This window comes from Ornithorhynchus anatinus, unplaced genomic scaffold (genome assembly GCF_004115215.2).
Source record: "Ornithorhynchus anatinus isolate Pmale09 unplaced genomic scaffold, mOrnAna1.pri.v4 scaffold_77_arrow_ctg1, whole genome shotgun sequence".
Lineage (NCBI taxonomy): Eukaryota > Metazoa > Chordata > Mammalia > Monotremata > Ornithorhynchidae > Ornithorhynchus > Ornithorhynchus anatinus.
Window position 1 is genome coordinate 746,783 of NW_024396934.1, and position 27,119 is coordinate 773,901.

At 46.5% G+C, this 27,119-nt stretch overlaps 2 protein-coding genes across 2 annotated transcripts; both read left to right on the forward strand.

Moving 5' to 3' along the window:
• The first annotated feature begins 275 nt into the window (after positions 1–275).
• LOC100089584 (olfactory receptor 14A16-like) lies at positions 276–5,942 on the forward strand. The gene is made up of 2 exons (XM_029057259.1): positions 276–1,177; positions 5,907–5,942. Exons 1-2 carry the CDS (start codon positions 290–292, stop codon positions 5,940–5,942), a joined length of 924 nt encoding a protein of 307 aa, XP_028913092.1. The 5' UTR covers positions 276–289.
• Positions 5,943–6,849: 907 nt separating this feature from the next.
• On the forward strand, positions 6,850–10,096 carry LOC100084996 (olfactory receptor 14A16-like). The gene is made up of 3 exons (XM_039911064.1): positions 6,850–6,954; positions 7,618–8,385; positions 10,019–10,096. The coding sequence occupies exons 1-3, from the start codon at positions 6,850–6,852 to the stop codon at positions 10,094–10,096; spliced, it is 951 nt and encodes a 316-aa protein (XP_039766998.1).
• The last annotated feature ends 17,023 nt before the right edge of the window (positions 10,097–27,119 follow it).

The following is a 27,119-nucleotide window of genomic DNA, read 5'->3' on the forward strand; positions in this document are numbered from 1 at the left end:
ACCTATTCTCCCTCCTACTTAGACCGTGAGCCCAGTGTGGGACCTGATTATCTTGTATCTACCACAGCATGTAGTAAAGTGCTTACCACATAGAAAGCACTTACAAATACCACAATTATTATTATTATTATTATTAGGACAAGTGAGGTGTTCTCTGAGGGAATGAACATTCTTCTTATTTTCTTCAGCGTCCAGTAACTCCAGAATTCATATAGAAAAGCATTGCCTTTCCATTTCTCATTTCCAATCTCTTATTCCCCAGGGTGCCTACAGCATCACTGGAGAAGGAATGTTCAACATCACCACTGGGATGGAATTCCTCCTCCTGGGGTTTTCAGAAGTCCGGGAGCTGCAGCTGGTCCACGGCATGATGTTCCTCCTCGTCTACCTGGCGGCCCTGATGGGGAATCTCCTCATTGTCACTGTCACTGCCCTCGATGAGCGCCTCCACACCCCTATGTATTTCTTTCTCAGCAACCTGGCCCTCATTGACCTCTGTCTCATCTCCGTCACAGTCCCCAAGTCTGTCGTCAACTCCCTGACCAACAACAGATCCATCTCTTTCCTGGGATGTGTTTTGCAAGTTTTATTTTTCATATCTTTGGCATCCACTGAAATGATCTTGCTCACTGTGATGTCCCACGACCGCTATACCGCCATCTGCCACCCCTTGCGCTATGAGGTCGTCATGAACAGAGGGGCTTGTGGGAAGATGGTGGCCGCCTCCTGGCTCAGCGGGGGCCTCTCCACCCTCATGCACACGGCCACCACCTTCTCTAAGCCCTTCTGTGGATCCCACGTGATCCACCATTTCTTCTGTGAGGCTCCCCACCTCCTGGCCCAAGCTGGCTCCACTGTAATCCTTAGAGAAGTCAAAGTCACGATCTTTACTGCAAGCCTCTCCTTTCTTTGCTTCATTTCTATCATCCTCTCTTACATCCGTATCTTCTCCATTGTGCTGAAGATACCATCGGTAGAGGGCCGATCCAAAGCCTTCTCCACCTGCCTGCCCCACCTGGTCGTTGTCATTCTTTTCCTCTCTGCGGGGGCCTTTGCATATCTAAAATCCAAGTCAAATGGTCCTTCAGGGGTGGATCTGTTTCTGTCCATGTTCTATTCCATAGTGCCTCCGGCCATGAACCCCATTATCTATAGCCTCAGGAACAGAGAGCTGAAGGTCGGTCTGCGAAGGATGTTATGTGGGACAGTGTCCAACTCTTTGCTCTTTCATTAGTCCTTTAGACTGTAGGGGAGGTGGCAGTTTGTGGTGGAGTTGTTCAGCCATGATGCAGAGAGTTAAGCAATCAATAATACCTACTGAGCACTTGTATGCAGAGCACTATACTAAGCACATGAGAGAGCACAGTACATTAAAGTTGGAAGATACAATCCCTATCCTCAAGGAGTTTGTAGTCTAGAGGAGTCATTCAATCAATGGTATTTATTGAGTGCTTATTGTGTGCAGAGCACTTATTAAGCACTTGGGAGAGTACAGCACAGTAAAGTTGGTAAACCCAATCCCTGACCTCAGGGATCTTGCAGTCTAGAGGAATCAGTCACTCAATCGATGGTATTCATTGAGTGCTTACTGTGTGCTTGGGAGAGTACAGTACAGTTCAGTTGGTAGACACCATACCTACCCTCAAGGAGCTCACAGCCTAATGGGGAATATAGACGTGAAGATAAATTACAGGTAAGGGAAGTAACCCCTCTTAGGGTTGCACCTGGAGAGTTTCCAGTACTATACCAAGTCTAGGCTATGGGAGGGAGAGTCAAGCAGAGGTCTACCCATTCCACTCCTAGCTTGGGCAAGGGTTAGTGAGGGAAGGCAATCTGCTACAATCAAAACTCACCCATGCTGGGCAGCAGGGGCATGGGAGAGAGTCAAGGGTGGAGATTCAAGTTTATTGCGTGGAAGGAGCCAGTGGTAAACTACTTCTGTAGCTCTATGGATACACTACCAGAATGATTGCAGATAGATAGAGGGGCATTCTGGGAGAAATGTGTCCGTGACATTGCTATGGGTCGGAAATGACTCGATGGCATAAGACAAGAGAAGCAACTGAGTATAAGGGTTTGGTCATATGATACCATTATGTGATGGAATCAAATGTCTGAGAAAATCCTGGATGAATAATACATTTTCCATCCTCCTTTTGCCCTTGCTTGGCTTTGCTGTCTAACTGAACCTCTGGGCTCCCAGACCCTAATATCATGGTACCTCTTTTCTTCTCATATTTTCATCATTCCCTGAATCCAGGGTGCAGAAAAAATGATTCCGCTGACCTGTCTAATGGGGTTAATTAGACTCTGAATTTCCCAATCTGTTCCTCAGGGAACGCTTGGGACAACAGTCTCAGAAAACACCATGAAATAGGTCTGATCATCAGATTCTCAGTCTACTTATTCAGTGAGCTTCCAAGACCAAGGATGGAGCTTGATCTGCATCCTGGACCCGTGTTTTGACATGATAGTAAGCGAATGGAAGAAAGTAGCCTCCTTTTCCATGGAATTTCAACCCTCCTGCACCAGAGAGACTTAAATTCATTTTTGGCTTCCATATCTATTTTCCTTATTCTTCAGTTGGGATCACTGGGCTAGTAGGCAGGGAAGGGACACATTGATTGGTAAAACAAGGACCCAATCAATAATTCAATGGCATTTATTGAGTGCTTAATGTGTGGAAACCACCGTACTAAGCACTTGGGAGAGTACAACACCAGAGCTGGTAGACTTATCGCAGTTACCTGTTTTCTAAATCCGCGGACATCTGTACCTACTGTGGGGTAAGTTCACCTTGGCTGTTTTCTGGTGCAGAACTGTGATTTAGAGGCTGGAAGGAGGCAAAGTAGGCATTGTAGGAACCTTTCTCTGGGAATGCCATGGCTCAGGAAGTCAGTTAATCAAACAGTAGTACTTATTGAGCACTTACTGTGTGCAGAGTATTCATTCATTCATTCATTCATTCAATAGTATTTATTGAGCGCTTACTATGTGCAGAGCACTGTACTAAGTACTTGGAATGTACAATTCGGCAACAGATAGAGACAATCCCTGTCCACTGATGGGCTTACAGTCGAATCGGGGGAGACAGACAGACAAAAACAATAGCAATAAATAGAATCAAGGGGATGTACATCTCAATAACAAAATAAATAGGATAATAAAAATATATACTGTATTAGAGTAGATAATGTATTATTAGTATCTATATATATACTGTACAGAGTACTGTACTAAGCTCTTGGGAGAGTACAATATAAAAATAAACAGTCATATTCTCTACCCATAACGAGCTTACAGCATGGCTTAGTGGATAAAGCACGGGCCTGGGAGTCAGAAGATTGTGGGTTCTAATCCCGGCTCCACCACATGTCTGCTGTGTAACCTTGGGCAAATTACTTCACTTCTATAGGCCTCAGTTTCCTCATCTGTAAAATGGGGATTAAGAGTGTGAGCCCCATGTGGGACAGGGACTACGTCCAACCTGATTTGCTTGTATCTACCCCAGAGCTTAGTATAGTGCCTGGCATACAGTAAGCGCTTACCAAATACCACAATTATTATTACTAGAGGGGGAAACAAGAATTAAAATAAATAAATTGCAGCTATATACATAAGTGCTGTGGGGCTGGGAGGGGGATGAATAAAGGGAGCAAGTCAAGGTGACACAGAAGAGAGTGGGAGAAGAGAAAAGGAGGGTTTACTCAGGGAAGGCCTCTTGGAGGAGGTATTCCTTCGATAAGATTTTGAAGGGAGAGAAATTGTTGGATATGAGGAGGGAGGGTGCTCCAGGACAGAGGGAGGATGTGGGTGAGGGTTCAGCAGCGAGATAGACAAGATCAAGGTACAGTGAGAAAGTTAGCACCAGAGGAGCATGAGAGGGAGGACCAGTTAGACACAGTTTTGAAGATATAGGCATATGTAAGATGACGCGTAATATCATCAGTAGTTCATCCAGCCCCAATCATTATTATTATTATTACTATTATTGTTGTTACTACATTTGTTAAGCACTTACTGCGTGTTAAGCACTGTTCTAAGAGCTGGATTAGGTACAAGTTTATCCAGCTGGACGCAGTCCCTGTCCCACATGGGGCTCACAGTTTAAGTACAAGGAGAACAGATATTTACTCTGCATTTTACATTTGAGGAAACTGAGGCACAGAGAAGTTAAATGACTTGCCTAGGGTCACAAAACAAGCAATTGGCAAAGGCAGGATTAGAACCCAAGTCCTCTGACTCCCAGGCCTGAGCTCTTTCCACTAAGACATGCTGATTCTCAAAACTCTGTTTTTTGTCTCTAGTAGTGCAAAAGGATCTTTGGGAGAACAGTATTATAGTTGCTTTCCTGAACCCCTGAACTTTCAACTGAATGTTGAACAACATTTAAGTGTGTGCTTTCTAACAGCTTCTCTTTCTCCTCTACATCATTAATTTTCTTCATCATCCCTGACTAAGCTCTCATTTCCCCTCCCCACTCTCTCTTCTGCATCATTCACGCACTCCAACTTCATTGAAATTCACCCCACCTTCAACCCCAGAGCATTTATGTACATATCCTTACACTCTGCAATTTCCCCTGTCTGAAATTTTTCTCTTTCCCCCTCTGGACTGTAAGCTCCCTGTGGGCAGTGGTTTTGTCTACCAACTCTATTGTACTCTCCCAAGTTCTTAGTACAGTGCTCTGCACACAGCAAGCGTTCAATAAATACCATAGATTTATTGACTGATTCCTCTAAACTGTAAGCTCCTTGTGGGCAGGGAATTTGTGTACCAACTCCACTGTACTTTCCCAAGCAATTGGTACCGTTCTCTGTACACAGTAAGTGCTTGATAAATACCACTGACTGATTTGTGTAGTGCTTCACATTCAGAAGGCTCTCCATAATAACACTAGTATCATTATGATATCATCTATATATCTATAATTGTATTTATTTAGACTGATGTCTACTTATATTGGTGTCTGTCTCCCGTCCTCTAGACTGTGACTCGTTGTAGACAGGGATTGTCTTGCTTTATTGCTGTATTTGTACTTTCCTAAGTGCTTATTACAGTGCTCTGCACACAGTAAGCACTCAATAAATCTGATTGATTGCTTGATTGATTGATGATTATCATGATTATTATAATGAGGGTTGAGAGCCATACTGAAGGGAGGAATAGATGTTGGCAAGGTCTGGGTAAGTGATACTCTGGCCTAAACAGATATTATCCCAGTTCAATTGCGAGAAGCAGAGTGGCCTAGTGGAAAGAACATGGGCCTGGGAGTCAGAGGACCTGGGTTCTAATTCCAGCTCTGCCAATTGCTTGCTGTGTCACCTTGGGCAAGTCACTTCACTTCTCTGTGCCTCAGTTTCTTCAACTGTGAAATGGGGATTAAATATGCTTTTCTTTCTACTTCAACTGTGAGCCCCAAGTTCACAGATCAGACTTTTTAAATTAGACTCGCTTAATTAATCAGACTTGCTTAATTAGATCAGACTTGTACCTACTCCAGTTATAGAATACAGGAGGAAGCCCAGAAGGAATGCTGTTTCACCCTCTAGGGACTGCCAGGGAAAAGCAGTGTGGCCTAGAGGCTAGAGTCCAGGCCTGGGAGTCAGAAGAACCCGGCTTCTAATCCCAGCTCTGCCATTTGTCTGCTGCGTGTCCTTGGGCAAGTCACTTCTCTGTGCCTTAGTTACCCCAACTGTAAAATGGAGATTAAGACTGAGAGCCCCATGAGGGATAGCGACTGTGTCCAACCCAATTATCTTGTATATTCCCAGCACTTAGTAGAGTGCCTGCCATGTAGTAAGCACTTAACAAATACAATTGAAAAAAAGTGAATGTGCAGTATTCAGATTTCTCGGGATGAGGGGAAGGCTACTTCTCAGGACTGCTTTCTTTTGTTATTCTAGATCCAAATAGACATTCCAAATGGCAGCCTGCTCTGAAGAAATTACCAGACCTTCCAATGATTGTGGTTTTCCTAGGAATTCCTGACTGTATCCTATTCCAGACTTTTTCACTGAACCAGTTTCCTAAGAAATCCTGATTTTATCCCAACTCACTCATCCAATTCTTTGTATTCTGATACATTTCTTTCATATTAATTCCATATCACGCATACAACAAAATCATGATTCTCCCTTTTTCACAACTAAAGGAGCCAAAGTATTATGACTTAGTGGAAAGAACACAGGCCTGGGAGTCATTGAACCTGGGTTCTAATCACGGCTCCATCACTTGCCTGCTGTGTTAGCTGGGACATGCCACTTAACCTTTCCGTGCTTCAGTTTCCTAAACTGTAAAATGGGGATTCAATATCCATTCTCTTTCCCACTTAGACTGTGAGTCCTATGTTGGACATGGACTGTATCCAACCTGATTAACTTGTGTCTACTTCAGTGCTGAGAACAATGCTTGACTCATAAGTGCTTAACAAAAAACCATAATCATCAAAGCCTCCAACATTTCCATCCGTAGCCAACTCAAACTGAACAGGGTTATGATCCTGAATTTACAGTCAAAGGTTTCTCCGATAAGGAACAAAACATTCTGTATATGTTCACCAGTGATTTGAGCAAGTCACTTAACTTCTATGTGCCTTAGTTACCTCATCTGTAAAATGGGGATTAATACTGTGAGCGCCATGTATGACAGGGACTGTCTCCAACTGATTAGCTTGTATCTACTCCAGGGCTTAGTACAGTACCTGGCACATAATAAGCACTTAATAAATACCATAAAAAAATCAGGTATCAAGTGGCCTCAGAACATTACAGTGGAAAACTGCCTTTTCCTTCTCATTTTTCACTTTCAGAGTCCCCAAAGGATACCTGAAATATCTCTGGGGAGAAAATGGCCAATGTCACCACCATGATGGAATTCCTCCTCCTGGGGTTCTCGGAGGTACGGGAGCAGCAGCTGGTCCACACCGTGCTGTTCCTCCTGCTGTACCTGGAGGCCTTGACAGGAAATCTTCATTCATTCATTCATTCAATAGTATTTATTGAGCGCTTACTATGTGCAGAGCACTGTACTAAGCGCTTGGGATGAACAAGTCGGCAACAGATAGAGACAGTCCCTGCCGTTTGACGGGCTTACAGTCTAATCGGGGGAGATGGACAGACAAGAACAATGGCAATAAATAGAGTCAAGGGGAAGAACATCTCGTAAAAACAATGGCAACTAAATAAAATCAAGGCGATGTACAATTCATTAACAAAATAAATAGGGTAATGAAAATATATACAGTTGAGCGGACGAGTACAGTGCTGTGGGGATGGGAAGAGAGAGGTGGAGGAGCAGAGGGAAAAGGGGAAAAAGAGGGTTTAGCTGCGGAGAGGTAAAGGGAGGGTGGCAGAGGGAGTAGAGGGAGAAGAGGAGCTCAGTCTGGGAAGGCCTCTTGGAGGAGGTGAGTTTTAAGTAGGGTTTTGAAGAGGGAAAGAGAATCAGTTTGGCGGAGGTGAGGAGGGAGGGCATTCCAGGACCGCGGGAGGACGTGGCCCAGGGGTCGACGGCGGGATAGGCGAGACCGAGGGACGGTGAGGAGGTGGGCGGCAGAGGAGCGGAAATCTCCTCATCATTGCTGTCACGACCCTCAACTGGAGACTCCACACCCCCAAGTACTTCTTCCTCAGGCACCTGTCCATCCTCGACCTCTGTTACATCTCCACCACTGTCCCCAAATCCATTGTCAACTCCCTGACTGACCGTAGAGAAATTTCTTTCCTGGGCTGTGTCTTCCAAGTGTTTGTCTTCATATCTTTGGCATCTACCAAAATGGCCTTGCTCACTGTGATGTCCTGCAACCGCTACGTGGCCATATGCCTCCCCCTGCGCTACGAGTTCGTCATTAGCCGAGGGGCCTGTGGGAAGATGGCAGCTTCTTCCTGGTTCAGTGGGAGTCTTTCTGGACTTATGCAAACAGCAGTGACCTTCTCTCTACCCTTCCGTGGGTCCAATGAGATCCACCAGTTCTTCTGTGATATCCCCCAGCTCCTGAAACTCTCTGGTTCTGACTGGATCATGGCAGAGATGGACATTTCAGCCCTCATTGCATGTCTTGCCTTCATCTGTTTTGTCCCCATGATCATCTCCTATGTCTGCATCTTCTCAGCCGTGCTGAGGCTACGGTCCTCAGAAGGCCAGAACAAAGCCTTCTCCATCTGTCTGCCCCACCTCGTCGTTGTGGCTTTCTTCTTCTCCATCGGTTCCTTCGCTTATCTGAAACCGCCCTCTGACTCTCCCTCATTTCAAGACCTGCTGGTGTCCGTGTTCTACACGGGGGTGCCCCCTACACTGAACCCCCTCATCTACAGCCTGAGGAATAAGGACATGAAGGCTGCCCTGAAGAAGGATCATAGGAAGGGAGAGGTTCACTTAGAATGGAATGTGATTTTGCTTTCAATAGCTGTTTTCCCATTTATCAGATGGCGTCTCACTGACCTGCAAATGGAGATGAGGGAAGAATGTTGCAATATAATTGAAATAAAACTTCAGTGGGCTTACATATATACATATATACATACATTCATGCAGAAGCAGAAATGGCGTGGTCTAGTGGTTAGAGCACAGGTCTGGGAGTCAGAGAACCTGGGTTCTAATCCTGGTTCTGCCACTTATCTGCTCTGTGACCTTAGGCATGCCCCTTAACGTCTGTGCTCCTCAGTTATTTCATCTATAAAATGGAGATTGACATGAGCCCCATGTGGGACATAGAGTGTTCCCAACCTGATTATCTTGTATGTACCCCAGCAGTTAGTCCAGTGCTCTGCACACAGTAAGCATTCAAATAATACAACTGAATGATTAATTGATTGATTGATGTATATAAGTGCTGTAAGCCTGGAGTGGGGTGAATATCAAGATGTTAAAGGTTACAGATGCAGTGATTTTGCTCAGGTTGGAGGAAAGGATCATCAATGGTATTTACTAAGCGCTTGGAAGAGTCCAATATAGAAGAGTTGATAGACACATTCCCTGCCCACAGAGAGCTTACAGTCTATCTCTCCCATCTCTGTTTCCTCATCAATTTGTCTTTTCTTCTCTCTGCCGCTGGCTTGTCTCCCTCTTCTCTGCCTCCTTCCCCTTGTCCCTAGGTCTGTCTGTTTCCCTCTGTCTCCCCCATCTCTCTCTGTCTCTTTCTGTTCCTCCTCCTACATCTCCCCAACTTCCTCAGTCTGCCTTTCCCCATCTCTCAGTCTGTCTCTTAACCTCTAGAAGGGATGCTCCCTACTAAAGGTTGCCCCTACTAGTGTCCTCTCTCTATGTTCCTGGAGCCATGTGCCATGGACATGGATATGCCCTCTGCCATTCTAGGTCAGGCCCTCCTCAGGGCCTTACTGGGAGGTTTGCTCCATGGCTCTTTCAGTCAGTCTGTCAGTCAGTCATATTTACTGTGTGCAGAGCACTGTACTAAGCGCTTGGGAGAGTACAGTATAACAATAAGCATGGGCTTAGGAGTCAGAGGAAATGGGTTCAGAGGAAATCCTGGCTCTGCCCCTTGTCTGCTGTATGACCTTGGGCAAGCCACTTAACTTCTCTATGCCTTAGTTACCTCATCTGAAAAATGGAGAGTAAAATTGTGAGCCCCACGTGGGACAACCTGATTACTCTGTATCTACCCCAGCACTTAGAACAGTCCTTGGCACATAGTAAGCACTTAACAAATGCCATCATTATTTTATTATTATTAAAAGTTGCTCAATCCCCATTTTGTAGCTGAGAGAACTGAGGTGCACAGACGTAAAGCAACTTGCCGAAGTTCACACAACAGACAAGTGGCGTGGCAGAGCTGGGATTTGAAACCGGGTCCTCAGAATCTGAAGAGATTCTGCCTCCCCACTCTATGCCCCTAGGGGTTGGGCAAACTCATTTAGACATTCACCTGTTTGGAGCCTAAGGGGAGTTTGGAGTCCAGGAGAGTTACTGTGGTTGCTTCCTGCTCTGCCCATCCACTATTCCAGAAAGGTCACAGATCAGAATGCTAAAATGAAAAAAAATAAAGATTTTTAATTTTTTTAAGATTTTTAAAGAGATTGCAGCTCTGTCGGGTGGAAAGAACAGGGAGCTGGAGGACATGAAGTCATCATTTTGGAGCTGATGGTCATAAATCATCTTTCCCAGATTTCTACATCCTGAACAAAGTTCGGGGAGTGGTGGGCCCCATAGATAGAAGAGGAAAACACTGTTGATTCTAGCCTGGAAGTTCTAGACTGTAACCTCACTCTTTAGACTGAAAGGTTGCTGTGGGCAGACAATGTGTCTACCAACTCAGTTACATTGTACTTACCCAAGCATTTAGCACAGTGCTCTATACACAGTAAGTGCTCAATAAATACCACTGATTGATTGGTTGATTTATTGAGAGGAAAAGGAAAAGAGGAGGAGGTAAAGTAACTTGCCCAAAGTCAGACAGGAGATAAATGGTGGAGCAAGGATTAGAACCCAGGACATCTGACTTTCAGGCCCAGACTCTTTCCACTAGGCCATGATGGGACTCAATAATAGAACTCATCATACGGTGAGATACTTTAATAAAGATTAAACAGTAGTTTAAGGACATTCATTGTTAAGGAATATAGCACAAAATGGAATTTCATTTTCTTATTCCATAGCTTCTGGCACATATTCTAATTTATAACATGTAATTCTATGAGAAAATCTACTCACTTTGATATTCACTCCAGCCTCACACCATTTATGTGCATATCCTTATACTCTAGTACTTTTTCTATCTATAATTTATTTGAATTTCTACCTCCCCCTGTATACCGTAAACTCCCTCTGGGCAGGTATTGCATCTACTAATTCTGTTATATAGTACTTTCTCAACCACTTAGTTCAGTGATCTGCACATAGTAAGCATTCAATAAATGCCACTGAATGATTGTTCTAATAATTTTATTTGTCACATTTCTTTGGTGACACAAAGATGAGAAATGAAATGGGAAAAGTGATGTTCACAAGCTGTGGCTAATGGAAGGCCAAACGACCTAGCAAAAGAGAGTGGGAGTGGAATTACACAGCTGTAATTTATTTATTTAAATTAATGCCTGTCTTCCCCTCTAGACTGTAAACACACCGTGGGCAGGAAATGTGTCTGTTATACTGTTATATCATACTCTCCCAAGGGCTTAGTACAATGCTCTGTACACCATAAGTGCTCAATAAATACTATTGGTTGACTGACTGATTGGATGAGGGAGGTGGGAAGAGTGCAGAGCTGGAAGGACCAGGATCAGAGTTCCAGAGTCGGGACTGATTCAGGATTGATGTGCCCCATACCACTCAACTAGGACTTTCCCAGAGACTCAGGATGGACATGTTGGGATCTTCCTCTTTCTCTGCCTGTGGGAGGCGCTGCCCTCGGCCTCCTCCTGGGGACAGAGATTGGTGTGTTGCTTCACCGAACTCATGCCCTCATGATCAATCATGGATGGGAGGTTGGGAGCTGAAGGGAAGGGAGGAACGTGAAGGATTTGGTAGCCGATCTGGGAAATCACCTCAGGAGAAATAATACCCTCTGGGGGACGCCCATGGCGTCTTGTGTTCATGGGGAAGGGCTGCATTTGAACCCTCACCTTCGAGTGCCCACTTCCCTGAGCCTGGCCCTTGGGGGTCTCGCCTGATTGTGCCCCGTTTATGGATTCCCCTGCCTCTCCAGAAGCTGCCCTCTGGTGTTCCTGTCTGGCCTCAGCAGGATCACATAGACCTTGGGCCCAAAGCCGAGGATCCCGGTGCTGGAGGACAGGATGGAGAAGACTTCCACGGCCACTATGGCCTTGCCCTTGGTGCTCAAGTATATGGGCAGGAAGGAGACCCAGATCCTGCAGTACACCAGCATGCTGAATGTGATGAACTTGGCCTCACTGAAGCTGTCTGACAGCTTCCTGGCCAGGAAGGCCACAGTGAGGCTTACTAGGGCCAGGAGCCCCATGTAGCCCAGGATGCAGTAGAAGGCGGTGGGGGAGCCCTCGTTGCACTGGACGATGATAACCCCAGCTTCAGACGTCACGTCCACGTCAGGGAATCGGGGGGAGATCCCCAGCCAGACCGTGCAGATGGCCACTTGAATGAGAGAGCAGATGCAGATGATGGAGGAAGATGCCTTGGGCCCCAGCCACGTCCTCATTCTGCTCCCCGGCCCGGTAGCTTTGAAGGCCAGGATCACAGTGACTGTCTTAGCCAACACGGTAGAAATGGCCACTGAGAAGATGACTCTGAAGTTCATCTGTTGCAGGAGGCAGGTGGCCGGGCTGGGATGGCCAACAAAGGTCAAGGAGGACAGGAAGCAGAGCAGGAGGGCAGTAAGGAGTGTGTAACTGAGACTGTGGTTGTTAGCTTTCACTATGGAGGTGTCCCGGTGGTGGATAAAGACCCCTAAAACCAGAGCGGTTAGGAGAGAGAAACAGAGGGCTAAGGACACCAGAACCATCCCCAGAGGTTCCTCGTAGGAAAGGAAGATCATCGCTTTCAGGTTACACTGATCTCTTTGAGGATTTGGAAATTCATCTTCAGGGCACTTGCATTAATAATAATAATAATAATGCTAATGTTGGTATTTGTTAAGCGCTTACTATGTGCAGAGCACTGTTCTAAGCTCTGGGATAGATACAGGGTAATCAGGTTGTCCCATATGATGCTCACAGTTAATTCTCATTTTACAGATGAGGTAACTGAGGCACAGAGAAGTTAAGTGACTTGCCCACAGTCACACAGCTGACAGGTGGCAGAGCCGGGATTCGAACCTATTACCTCTGACTCCCAAGCCCGGGCTCTTTCCACTGAGCCACGCTGCTTCTCAATATGCATTGATCCATATCTTAAAGGAATAAATGGGATTTCCCTGCTCACCTGGGATGTGGCGTGCATTTCTGGTCCCTGGGCAAGAGAAGTTCACAATACTGGTGCAAAGGAAGGCAAAGAAGAGCAACCAGGAGAATAAGATGAATGGAGAAGCTGCTTTCGAAGGACTGGGACTTGTCTACCAACTCTGTTATACGATACTCTTCCAAGTGCTTAGTATACAGTGCTCTACACATTATAAGCACCCAATAAATGCCACTGATGGACTGGAACGATAAGTTTGGTTCAGTCTGCCCAGTTACATTTGCATTTGGATTTTTATCATGTATTCACCTACACCCTGCTCAGCCTCACAGTCCATACCCTTAATTTATTTTAATATCTGTCTCTCCCTCTGGACTGTAAGCTCCCTGAGGGCAGGGAAGATACCTACCAACTATTATATCATACTCTCCCAAGCACTCAGTACAGTGCTCTGCACACAGTAAGCACTCAGGTGATTGATTGAGGGTGACGAACATGTCTAACAGCTCTGTCTTGTACTCTCCCAAGTGCTTAGAACAGTGCTCCACCCAAGGTAGGTGCTCAATTAAAAACACTGATTGACTGACTGATGACAGGGGGATGAGGGAAGCATCCCAAATTGCAAAGGCTTTGGACCGGGCACAGAATCCAACCTCGATGAGACAATAGGGCACAGAGGAGACTGGGGGTCCCAACTGCCCCCCACTCCCCACCTCCAGCCTGGTCTATTGGATGGAGCTGGGGCCCAGGAGTCAGAAGGACCTGGGTTCTAATCCTGGCTCGGCCACATGTCTGCTAAATGCCTGCTGTATGACCTTGGGAAAATCAGTTCACTTCTCTTTGCCTCAGTTACCTCAGTTGTAAAATGGGGATGAATAATAATAATAATAATGATGGTATTTGTTAAGCACTTGTTAAGTGCAAAGCACTGTTCTAAGCACTGGAGGGATACAAGGTGATGAGGTTGTCCCACGTGGGGCTCACAGTCTTAATCCCCATTGTACAGATGAGGTAACTGAGGCACAGAGAAGTGAAGTGATTTGCCCCAAGTCACCCAGCTGACAAGTGGCGGAGTCGAGATTAGAACCCATGACCTCTGACTCCCAAGCCCGGGCTCTGTCCACTGAGCCATGCTGCTTCTCTAGAAAAGCAGCAAAGAAAGCTTTCATAAAGGTTTTTTTCATAAAGAAAGGATGAAAACTATAAGCCCCATTTGGAGCAGCATGGTGTAATGGATAGGGAATGGGCCTGGGAGTAAGGAGGTCATGGGTTCTAATCCTGGCTCTGCCACATGTCTGCTGTATGACAAGTCACTTCACTTCTCTGTGCCTCAGTTATCTCATCTGTAAAATGAGGATTGGGAGTTATAAACCTTGTGTCAGACAGGGACTGTGTTCATCCCATTTGCTTGTATTCCCCTCAGCACTTAGTACAGTGCTTGGCATATAGTAAGCGCTTAAATGCTACAATTATCATTATTATTATTACATGAACTGTGTCCAACCTGATTAGCTTGTATCTACCCTAGCACTTAGTGTAGAAACCATAAAAAAACCCTCTAAGCATCTTGGTGCCTCTGTCAGAGACTGAGGCACAGATAATAGTCGGGGTATTTGTTAAGTGCTTACTATGTGCTCAGCACTGTACTAAGCCCTGGAGTAGATACAAGATCATCAGGTGGGAGGGAGAACTTGTACTGAATCCCCATTTTGCAGATGAAGGAACTGAGGCACAGAGAAATGAAGTGACTTATCCAAGTTCACAACAGCAGACAAATGGCAGAGCTGGGATTAGAACCCAGGTTCTTATGCCCCAGCTAGTGCTCTATCAACTAGGCCATGTTGCTTCTCTAGACACCTAGGAAGCACTTAACGAACATCACAGTCTGTTGTTATTATCATGTTATTTCTCACTCTCAGAAAGCTCTCCGGGAATGTCCTGCCCAGCCCACCGCTGTTTGACTGGGAAGCACGATTCTCCGCAGACACCTACCCGTTCGATTGTTCATCTCCCCCTCGGCACAGGGAACACAGTTGTAGCAGCAGGCAGCTTTCCTTTCCTGAGCTGTTTTCCTGAATTCCGGCCAGCAGCTCTCGCTACACATGGAGCAGAGGTTCTGTGTGAGGATGGGAAGAGAGAAATGGGCAGGACATTGAGCCATTCCTCCCTGGAACTCAGAGGCATGGGGGAAGACAGGAAAAGATATAGAAATCCCAGGGCAACGTTCTACTCCTTACAAAGGGGTGGGAGACTATGAGTTCAATCAAAGCTGGGAACAATCATCATCATCAGTGGGATCTATTGAGCAGTTACTTTGTGCTCAATGCTGCACTAGGTATTTTAGAGAGCAATCAATCAGTCAATCAAAACATCAGTGGCATGTATTGAGCACTTAATGTGTGCAGAGCACTGTATTAAGTGTTTGGGAGAGTAAAATGCAACAAGGTTGGTGTATATGTTACCTGCGCACAACAAGCTTACAGTCTAGATGGGGAGACAGGCATCAAGATAAAAAAATTAATTAATTTTAATATATAACTCGTGGATATGTACTTAAGTGCTGTAGGACAAATATCAAATGCCCAAAGGGCACAGATCCAAGCACATAGATGACACAGAAGGAAGACAATGCTAGGGGAAAATTGGGTTTAATCAGGGAAGGCTTCTTGCAGGATGTGTGGCTTTAATAAGACTTTGAACGTGGGGAGAGTGGTGGTCTGGCATTTATGGAAGAGAAGGGAGTTCCAGGTCAGAGGGAGGACATGGGGTAGGGGTAGGTAGCAAACTTGAGGAGATTGAGGTACAGCAAGTAGCTGATGCTAGAGGAGCAGAGTGTGGGGGCCGGACTGTAATAGGAGATCAGTGAGGTAAGGTAAGAGGGAGGGAGTTGACTGAGGGCTTTAAAGCCAGTGGTAAGGAGTCTTCTCATTTTATTTCATCCAATTTTCCAGCTCTACCGGCTTCCAGTCCAAGATGACAATCTGGGATCTCATCCAATAACGCCTCCTCAATCAACCGATCAATCAGTGGCATTTAGTGAGCACTTGCACTGTATAAAGCACTGTATTAAGCACTTTGCAGAGTACAGTATAAGAGTTGGAAGACACGTTCCCTGTACACATGGAGCATCCAGGCCAGAAGAGGAGACAGACATTAAAGTAAACTACGGATATGGACGTTGTGGGCCCGGAATGTGTTTGTTACACTGTTACACTGCACTCTCCCAAGGGCTAAGTATAGCGCTCTGCCCACTGTAAGCACTCAGTGATTACGATTGACTGACTAACTGACTGACAGAAAGACCGTGGGACTGAGTGTGGGGTGAAACTGTACAGCAGCTTCCTGGCCAGGAAGGCCACCATTAACTTGACCATGGCCAGGAGTCCCATGTAGCCTGGGACACAGTAGAAAGCAGTGGCGGAACCCTCAGTACATTGGATGATGATGATCCCGACCTCAGATGCCACATCCACGTGGGAGAATGGAGGTGAGGTCCCCAACCAGACCGTGCAGATGCCCACTTGGACGAGGGAGCAGATGCAGATGATGAAGGAAGGCACCATGGGCCCCAGCCATGTTCTCATTCTGCTCCTCAGCCCAGTGGCCCTGAATGCCAGGACCATGATGACCGTCTTGGCCATCACAGTGGAAATGGCCAGGGAGAAGATGACTCCAGAGGCCGTTTGTCACGCAGGTCATCTCATCCTCCTCCTCCTGCTCCTCCTCCTCATTTATTACCTGAGAAAATAGACCATCCCATGTTATCTTCTCCTCACTGATGATGAAATCTTGGCCAGCTGGGGCCAGGGGGATGAACTCTCCCACTTTGATGTAGACTTTGGTTCCATTCTGTAAAATCTGATAGTTCAGGATATCAAACCTACTGGTCGCCCAGCTGAGGTCATCCAAACGGACCCACTCACCAGCGCCAGTGTGGATTCGAGCGTTCTTCAGAGGCGAGTGGAGCTGGAGGGAGAAGGAGACACCAGTGACTCAAGTCACCAAAGTAGCAGAGTACCATAGTGGACAGAGGGAGGGGAGAATTACCTGCCATGGATGAGGGATCCAGCTTGGTCCATCTCCCAATGTCTCCATGTCCTTGGCAGCCCAAATCTCTTGGTGGAGTGTGTGAGCGATGACCTATACAGTGCTGTACACGCTGTAACTTTGGGGAGACAGGTTCATGTCTCAGAAGTCCAAGGACCTACTCTCCAGTGTATCATTTAAATCACACAGTCCCAGAGAATCAAGTCTATCCAAATCTTCTACAAATGGAGAATCAAAGGTCCACCGCCAGAATGATGGAAGAAACATGTCCTGAGGATATTTCTGAGGGTTCAGGGTCCGTTTGAAATCCCTGAAACCCGGAATCCCCTTCCTATGAACTGAAAATGACAAGGAGCCTTGGGAAAAGGTGTTATTTCTGATATAAGAAATTGCTGTAAAATCCCAATCGGATGTGGTGACCCAAACCTTCCCGAGAATAGGAAAGTCATGCAGATTAAAAACAAATGACAGTAAAGAGTACGTATCTCCACAGGCAGCAACTACATTCGCTGGTGATGTCATAATTTGTTTGTAGTGAGAGCCAATCCTATATGTATATTTGGTAAAATACTCATGGATTCTTTCAACATGAGCCACACAGATGCCATTCTTGGCCATTCTCCTCTGTTAGGGCCGTAGCAAACGTCTCCCCTCGAATGTCATCGGTAACCAGGAGGCCGATCCAGACCCAGTGGAAATGTTTCATGAGAGTGATCATCCCCAAAGGCAGATGTGGGGAACTCACAGAGATTTGATAGAGAGAATGGAACTGGGCCTTACCTCTGAGAGTGGGGTCCTCTGGGCCGTAGCAGATCTACATGGGAGACAGAGCAGGGGAAGAGGGGACTCCAGAGTGGATATATGGACAGACAGACATCACCACACTAATACAATCACTCATCCTATCCCTCCTGGATTACTGCATCAGCCTCCTTGATGACCTCCCAACCTCCTGTCTCTCTCCACTCCAGTCCATACTTCACTCAGCTGCCCAGATCATTCTTCTACAAAAACACTCAGGATATGTCACCCTGCTCCTCAAAAAACTCGAGTGGTTGCCCATCCATCTCCACATGAAACAACAACTCCTCACCATTGGCTTTAAAACACTCCACCACCTTGCCCCCTCTGACCTCATCTCGCTTCTCTCCTTCTACAACCCAGCCCTCATACTTTGCTCTTCTAGTGCTAACCTTCTCACTGCGTTTCGATCTCAGCTATCTCGCCACCGACCCCTAGCCCACATCTTGCATCTGGCCTGGAAGGCCCTCCCTTCTCAAATCCCACAGACAATTACTCTCGACCACTTCAAAGTCATATTGAAGGCACATCTCCAAAAGGCCTTCCCAAATTAAGCCCTACCTTCCCTCATCTCCCACTCCCTTCTGCGTTGCCCAGACTTGCTCCTTTTGCTCTTCCCTCCTCCCAGCCCCACAGCACTTATGTACAAAGCTGTAATTTTATTTATTTGTATTCATGTCTGTCTCCCCACCTCTTAACTGTAAGCTCGTTGCGTGTAGGGAATGTATCTGTTTATTGTTGCATTGTCCTCTTCCAAGTGCTCTGCACAAAGTAAACACTCCATAAATACAATTGGTTGAATGAATGAATCAATCAATGAATGAATCACTGAATCACGCCATATTCCCAATTCAATCAATCAGTCCATGGTGTTTACTGACCACTTTCTAGGTGTAGAGACCTGTACTACATGCTTGGGGGAATACATTATAGCTGGCAGACAGGCTCACTGCCCACGAGAGGCTTACAGTCTCCAGGGGGTCAGTATCTTTCATTCCAGGCAAAGACACAAGTCCATTACATTGACTTTGGCTCATTCATTCATTCAGTCGTAATTATTGAATGCTTACTGTGTGCAGAGCATTGTACTAAGTGCTTGGAAAGTACAATTTGGTAACAAATAGAGACAATACCTACCCAACATTGGGCTCACAGTCTAGAAGGGGGGAGACAGACAACAAAACAAGAAGACAGGCATCAATAGCATCACTATAAATAAATAGAATTACAGACACATACACATCATTAATAAAATGAATAGAGTAATAAATATGCACATATATACACAAGCCCTGTGGGGCAGGGATGGGGTAGAACAGAGGGAGTCAGGGCGATGGGGAGGGGAGGAGGAGCAGAGAAAAAGGGGGAATTTCTTAGTCTTGGACTGTCCATGGGACAGCCCTTGCGCAGGGCCTGGCACATAATAAGTGCTTAACAAATACCATAAAACAACAACAGTGACAACAACAATGACAGCAACAACAAACTAATGCTTGTCTACCCCTTGCCGTTGCGAGTCCTCACCTGGGGGAGCTTATAGAGTCCCAGCAGCCAGGAGCCAGTAGTGGACACTGCCAACGATAGCCCTCCTATGACAGCCAGCAGTTTGTCCCACTGCTCCGGGTCACAGCTATAGCTGGGGCCAGTTGTGGCTCTTCCTGAGATCAGAGCCATGGAACTCTGAGCCGTGATCATGTCCAGGAAGTGGACGTTGAAGAGGTGGAAGCCCAGGGAAATATTGGGTAACAGGATGGGGTCCTTGTTGATCCCCTCCACAGCAAACACCAGGGCCATGAGATGCTGGTAGTGTTTGGTGAAGTATGTGTAATGGGAAGGAAGGGAGATGGCACAGAATCATAGGGGCATAGCAAAAAGAGCTCAGGCCTGGGGGTCGGAAGGACCTGAGTTCTAATCCCGCCACCACCACTTGCCTGCTGTGTGACCCTGAACGAGTCACTTCATGTCTCTGTGCCTCAGTTCCCTCATCTGTGAAATGGGGATTAAGACTGTGAGCCCCTTGGGGGACATGAATTGTGTCCAACCTGATTAACTTGACTCAACTCCAGTGCTTAGTATAGTGCCTGGCACTTAGGAAGCATTTAACAAATACCCCAGCAAAAAAAAAAAAGTGTGTTGAACAGTCGAGCGGCAGTGGGACAGAGATGAGGAGGAGAAAGCCCCTGGGAGCTACAAGGGTAGTGGGAAGTGAGTCCCAACCTTCCCAAATCTCTCAGAGAGAAACCCTCAAGGACACTGCAAACTAATCTAGGTGGGTGAGTCAATCAATCAGAGATTTTGATTAAACACTTTCTGTGTGCAAAGCACTGTACTAAGTGCTTGGGAGAGGGCAATATATAACAGTCTTGATGAAAGAGGTGGTGGGTGCGGTCTGGGGTCTGCATGATGCAAAAAGTGACCTTGGGAGGAAATGCAGGCAGGGAAAGCAACAGGAGAAAGATCGACAGAATACATAATGATATTAATTATGGTATTTGTTAAGGGCTTACTATGTGCCAAGTACTGTTCTAAGCACTGGCGTAGATACAATATAATCAGGTTGTCCCATGTGGGGATCACAGTCTTAATCTCCATTTTACAGATGAGATAACTGAGACACAGAGAAGTTAAGTGACTTGTCCAAAGTCACACAGCTGACAAGTGGCGGAGCCAGGATTAGAACCCACAGCCTCTGACTCGCAAGCCCGTGCTCTTGCCACTAAGCCACACTGCTTCTCTACATAACAGCAGTAGATACTGACTCCAGGAGCAATCAGTCAGTGCTATTCATTGAACACTCACTGTGTAATAATAATGTTGGTATTTGTTAAGCGCTTACTATGTGCAGAGCACTGTTCTAAGCATTGGGGGAGATATAGGATAATCAGGTTGTCCCACGTGAGGCTCACAGTTAATCCCCATTTTACAGATGAGGTAACTGAGGCACAGAGAAGTTGTGACTTGCCCACAGTCACACAGCTGACAAGTGGCAGAGCCGGGAGTCGAACCCATGACCTCTGCCTCCGAAGCCCAGGCTCTTTCCACTGAGCCACGCTGCTTCCCCTTGTACAGAGCATGTAAGTGCTTGGGAGAGTACAATACAACAGAGTGGGTAGAAACGTTCCCTGCACACAACGAGGTTACAGTCTAAAGGAGGAGAGAAAGTAAAGGAGGGAATTCATAGGCTTGAAATCTCCTTCTGAAGCCAACAAATTTGTATCTCCAAACTCTGTAATATTGTACTCTCCCAAGCACTTAGTACACATGGTAATCCATTAATCAATGAATCAGCGGCATTTGAGGTCTTACTGTGTGCAGAGTACTGAACTAAGTTCTTAGTACTAAGTGCTTATGGGCAGGGAAAGTGTCTACCACCTCGGTTGCATTGTACTCTTCCAACCACTTAGTACAGTGCTCTTCCACACCGTAAGTCCTCAATAAATACCACTGATTGATTGATTTGAGCTTCCTGAACAGCTACATATGGGCTCTGGCCCTTGACCCTTTATCGTAGATGTCAATGCCATTGGTGAGCCAGCATCCATGCCCGCTGCCCTTCCTTTCTCCCCCTCCCAGTGATGCCACACCACTCCTCCATTCCCACCTATCCTACATCGTGGTAAACACCAACACTTACTCTGTGGGGTTGGGATAGAAAAGTGGCTGTTCCATGAAGTTCTCAAGGACGCCTAAATGACTCAGAATCATATCCAGAGAGAAGAGTCCTCCGATCACCACATCTCCATCCTGGTAGTAGCCACTTGAATGATTTCTCTCCAAGGTGCAGGGACGGTTGACCATCCTGCACTGAACACCATGAAGCTGGGAGAATAGTGTGGTCCACAGAAGACTAAGCCTCATGGCCACAGCCCTAGAACACAAAGACAAAACTACTCACTGGAGGGCCAGGCTGATACAGAGGCAGACAGGTTGAGATGAGAGAACTGTTCAGTGTTTTAGGCTCCCCCGAGGATTCATTCCACGCGCGGATGCAGTGCCTGGATGGAGACGGTCCTCGCTCCTGGATGTCAGAGGTAGCAGATGAGGGGGATATTTATAGGGGTGCTTTTTCCTGATGCAAGAGTTACTAGTTCCACCTGATGATCTTTGTTTTCGGTGGTGTAAGTGACCTGAGAATCCTCTTCCTCCTCTCTCTCCTGGCCTCTACCCCACTCCCAGAGAGGGTGAAATCACCGTCACTGAGGAATAGCAACCTTGTTTGCTGCACCTGCGTACTCATGATCACTGGACAAACAAGTGGAAATGTACCTCCCTACTCCGTTTTGTTGTACTGTCCCAAACACTTAGTACAGTGTTCTGCATATGATGTGTTCAATAAATGTCATTGATTAACCAATTCCACTGGACTGCAAACTTCTTATGGGCAGGGAAAGTGTTTACCAACTCTGTTGAATTGTTTTCTCCCAGGTACTTAGTAGAGTGCTCTGCAGGCAGCAAACACTCAATAAATACCATGGATTCATTGTGGACAGGGAACGGGTCAACCAATTCTGTTGTACTGTACTTTCCCAAGTGCTTAATACAGTGCTCTGCACACAGTAAACACTCGGTAAATGCCACAGATTGATTGTGTGCAGGGAATGTGGCTACTAAGTCTGTTGTATTGGACTCTCTCACATGCTTAGTACAGGGCTCTGCACACAATAAGTGCTCAATAAATACCATTGATTGATGTGTAGAACATCCAGAAGAGGCCTAGGGACCTCAGTGGAAGCAGGTTTCTAAAAAGGGTCAGACACTTCTTCAAACATAGAACCACAAAGTGTCCTCAGGCTGCGTGTCCCTTTGCCAACAAGCCCTTGTGTTGTCTAGACAATCTCCAGTGACAGGGGCAGAGAAATGTGGCCTAGTGAAAAGAGCATGAGCCTGGGAGTCAGAAAACTTAATAGTAATAATTAACTTCTAACTACCCCAGCACATAGAACAATGTTCAACACATAGTAAGCACTTAACCAATACCATTTAAATAGGGGGATTTAAGGAACACTCCTTCTTTCTCAGAAGTTTCAGAATCACTGTCTGAAGTGGCTGAAGTAAAAGAAGAATAGTCTGGTATATCTGATTCACAGAGAGTTCTTCAAAGAGTTTGAGCAAACCCAAAAGGAGTTCCTTTGGATTTACAAATCTGTACCAGCAAATCTAATATTTTCAAACACTCTCCTCTTTTTAGATCTTCCTCTTTGTAACACAAAATACATCTTGTGATGGGACTGATGGGATTCCAGCCCATGCATTTGATGATAACCTTGTTCTTTTCATTTGGAATTATGTCTAATATTTGGACTATATGTCCTTCTTCTAAGCACTTCTGGCTTGCCAACTGGAAGAGGCTAAAATTTTCTCCTTTGAAGTCAGGCTCTTCTAAGATTTACTGCCTGCCCCAGTCCTTCCACAGCCCAGGTTGCCGCCGCCTACCGGACGGGGAGTCAGTCAGGCCCCGAAGACCGGCCAGGGGCAGGGGACAGGCAGGAGGCAAGGCCAGGGCCAAACTCATGTGACCGGGAGAGGCCCGGGCAGAGGTCTGTGCTCTGGCAGTGTGTCACTTGGGTTCTTGGCTGCTTCGTATCCATCCTTATCTCTTACGTCCACATCTTCTGGGCCACACTGAGGATGAGATCCACTGAGGGCCAGGCCAAAGCCTCTTCCACCTGCCTGCCTCACCTTGCTCTCTGTATCTTTTCATGGGTTTGTTTGCCCATCTGAAGCTGCCCTTATCTTCCCCATCAACACTAGACCTGCTGGTGTCCGTGTTCTACACAGTGCTGCCCCTCACCCTGAACCCCCTCATCTACAGCCTGAGGAACAAGGACATGAAGATCTTCCCAACCTGGGGAAGTTCTTCTCCAGCAACTTCATTTCCGGGATGAACCGACACTCTTTCTTGCTGGGGTAAGAGGAAGATGGAGGGATCCACTTGAGGGAAGCAGCATGGCATGGTGAAGAGCCTGATCCTGGGAGGCAGAGGACTTGAGTTCTAATTCTGTCTCTGCCACTTTTCTGCTGTGTGACCTTGGGCAACTCACTTCATTTCCCTGTGCCTCAATTCCTTCATCTGCAAAATGGGGATTCAGTACCTGCTCCCCCTCATATTTAGACTGAGAGTTCCATGTGTGACAGGGACTGTGTCCATTCTGATGATCTGTATCTACTCCAGTGGTTAGTAAAGAAAATAGTAAGTTCTTAGCAAATACCACTTTCATTATTAAGGGAGGAGTCTAGTCTCATTGGTCTACAGGACAGAGAGTTCCTACTCTTCCTCCTCCTTCAACCCTTTTCCATTCTCCATTCCCTCTCATTTTTTTTTGTCATGGTATTTGTTAAACGCATATTATCAGGCACTGTATTAAGTGCTGGCGTCGATACAAGCTAATCAGGTGGGACACAATCCATGTCCCACATGAGCTCACAGTCATAATCTCCATTTTACTGACGAGGCAACTGAAGCCCCGAGAAGTGAGGTGACTTGCCCAAGGTCACACAGCAGACAAGTGGTGGAGTAAGATTAGAACCGAGGACCTCTGACTCCCAGGCCCAGGTTCTTTCCACTGGACCATGCTGCTTCTAAGCACTTACGTGCTGTACTTAGTGCTGGTATAGATATACGTTAATCAGGCTATGAACCCCTTGAGGGCCAGGGGCCCTTTCTAATTCTGACTGGTATATTTTTATGGTATTTGTTAAGTCCTTACTACATACCAGTCTATGCACTGAGCACTGGGTATATACAAGTTAACCAGGTGACCCACAGGGGGCTCACAATCTTAATTTCCATTTCACAGATGAAGTAACTGAAGCACAGAGAAGTGAAGTGACTTGTCCAAAGCCACATGGCTGACAAGTGGAGGAGCCAGAATTAGAACCCAAATCCTCTGACTCTCAGGCCCATGCTCTTCCCACTAGGTAAGACTGCTATTCTTCCCCAACACTTAGCATACTGCTTGGCACAGAGTAAGTGTTTTAATAAATACTCAGACCACATAGCCATTAACCACTACTGACTGGGCTCTGGACCAAACAGACCCCCGATTCCTCCAGAATCCTGCTGACCAACAATTACAGCTTCCAGGACCCTCGGTATCCTCCTTTTTTTAATGGCATGTGTAAAGTGCTTACTATGTGCCAGGCACTGTACTAAGTGTTGCGGTAGATACAAGCTAATCAGGTTGAACACAATCCATGTCCCACATGGGCTCACATTCATAATCTCCATTTCACAGATGAGGTAAATGGGACACAGAGATGTGACTTATCCTAGATCATAGAGCAGAAAAGTGGTGGAGCTAAGATTAGAACCCAGGACCTCTAACTCCTAGGCCCTGGCTCTTTCCACTAGGTTATGCTGCATCTCAATAATAAAATTCTTCATGCTATAAGTTACTTTAATAAAGATGAAATAGTAGTTTAATGTTAATGTTAGAGAACATAGCACAAAGTGGAGTTTCATATTCTTTTTCCATAGGTTCTGGAATAAATCCTAATTTATAACATGTATTTACATGAGAAAATCAACTCCAAGGTAAATTAGGGTCAACGTGGATATTTTGATGATGATAGTGTCATTTGTTAAGTACTTACCATGTGCCCTAAGCATTTATTATATCCCCCTCTATATTGTAAGCTCGTTGTGGGCAGGGACTATGTCTGTTTATTGTTTTATTGTATTTTCCCAAGTGCTTAGTACGGTGCTCTGCACACATTAAGCACTCAATAAAAATGACTGAATTGAATGCCAAGCACTGTTCTAAGCCTGGAGTAGATACAAGTTAATCAAGTTGGGTGCAGTTCCTGTCCCACGTGGGGCTCACAATCTAAGTAGCAGGGCAAACAGAATTGAAACCCACTTTACAGATAAGGAATCCCATTTTGCAGGTGAGGATTTTTGCTTCTCACTCAGTCCTCCAGATTATTTAAGAAGAATTTAATAGTCCGATCACCTTCCTCCCCACCTCCCAATCCAACACCACAACTCTCCCCAATGTCAAATCCCTCTTCTTCAGAAATCCTCAGAAATCCTTCCCTGATTAGTTCACAGCACCCCAATCTCTCTAGCTCATTGCTCAATATATATGGTGCTCCTAACCTTAGCACTTAGCACTCAATCTCCAATGGCTCCTTCCCCGCTGCCTTCAAACATGCCCACGTCTCCCCCATCCTAAAAAAACCCGCTCTTGACCCCATTTCCCCCTCCAGTTATCGCCCTATCTCCCTACTACCCTTCTTTCCAAAATCCTAGAACGAGTCATCTACAATCGATGCTTAGAATTCCTTAACTCCCATTCTCTCCTAGACCCCCTCCAATCTGGCTTCCGTCCCCTCCACTCTACCGAGACTGCTCTCTCTAAGGTCACCCATGACCTCCTTCTTGCCAAATCCAATGGCTCCTACTCCATTCTAATCCTCCTTGACCTCTCTGCTGCCTTTGACACTGTCGACCATCCCCTCCTCCTCCATACCTTATCTCACCTTGGCTTCACGGACTCTGTCCTCTCCTGGTTCTCCTCTTACCTCTCTGGCCGGTCATTCTCGGTCTCCTTCGCTGGAGCCTCCTGCCCCTCCCATCCTTTAACTGTTGGAGTTCCTCAAGGGTCAGTTCTTGGCCCTCTTCTGTTCTCCATTTACACTCACTCCCTCGGTGAACTCATTCGCTCTCACGGCTTTGACTACCATCTCTACGCAGATGACACGCAGATCTACATCTCCGCCCCTGTCCTCTCCCCCTCCCTTCAGGCTCGCATCTCCTCCTGCCTCCGGGACGTCTCCACCTGGATGTCGGCCCGCCACCTAAAACTCAACATGAGCAAGACTGAGCTCCTCATCTTCCCTCCCAAACCCGGTCCTCTCCCAGACTTCTCTATCACCGTGGATGGCACGACCATCCTTCCCGTCTCTCAGGCCCGCAATCTCGGTGTCATCCTTGACTCGTCTCTCTCGTTCACCCCACACATCCTATCCGTTACCAAGACCTGCCGGTTTCACCTCTACAATATCGCCAAGATCCGCCCTTTCCTCTCCACCCAGACGGCTACCTTACTGCTACAGGCTCTCGTTATATCCCGGCTAGACTACTGTGTCAGCCTTCTCTCTGACCTCCCTTCCTCCTCTCTCGCCCCGCTCCAGTCTATTCTTCACTCCGCTGCCCGGCTCATCTTCCTGCAGAAACGATCTGGGCATGTCACTCCCCTTCTTAAACAACTCCAGTGGTTGCCTATCGACCTCCGCTCCAAACAAAAACTCCTCACTCTAGGCTTCAAGGCTCTCCATCACCTTGCCCCTTCCTACCTCTCCTCCCTTCTCTCTTTCTACCACCCACCCCGCACGCTCCGCTCCTCTGCCGCCCACCTCCTCACCGTCCCTTGGTCTCGCCTATCCTGCCGTCGACCCCTGGGCCACGTCCTCCCGCGGTCCTGGAACGCCCTCCCTCCTCACCT

Coding starts and splice junctions, on each gene's coding strand:
- LOC100084996 (XM_039911064.1), top strand. CDS start 6,850: ATGGCCAATGTCACCACCATGATGGAATTCCTCCTCCTGGGGTTCTCG. Junction 6,955..7,617: donor TCCTCCTGCTGTACCTGGAG/GCCTTGACAGGA, acceptor CACACCCCCAAG/TACTTCTTCCTCAGGCACCT. Junction 8,386..10,018: donor AGGTTCACTTAGAATGGAAT/GTGATTTTGCTT, acceptor AATTTTTTTAAG/ATTTTTAAAGAGATTGCAGC.
- LOC100089584 (XM_029057259.1), top strand. CDS start 290: ATGTTCAACATCACCACTGGGATGGAATTCCTCCTCCTGGGGTTTTCA. Junction 1,178..5,906: donor TCAGGAACAGAGAGCTGAAG/GTCGGTCTGCGA, acceptor TTGTTATTCTAG/ATCCAAATAGACATTCCAAA.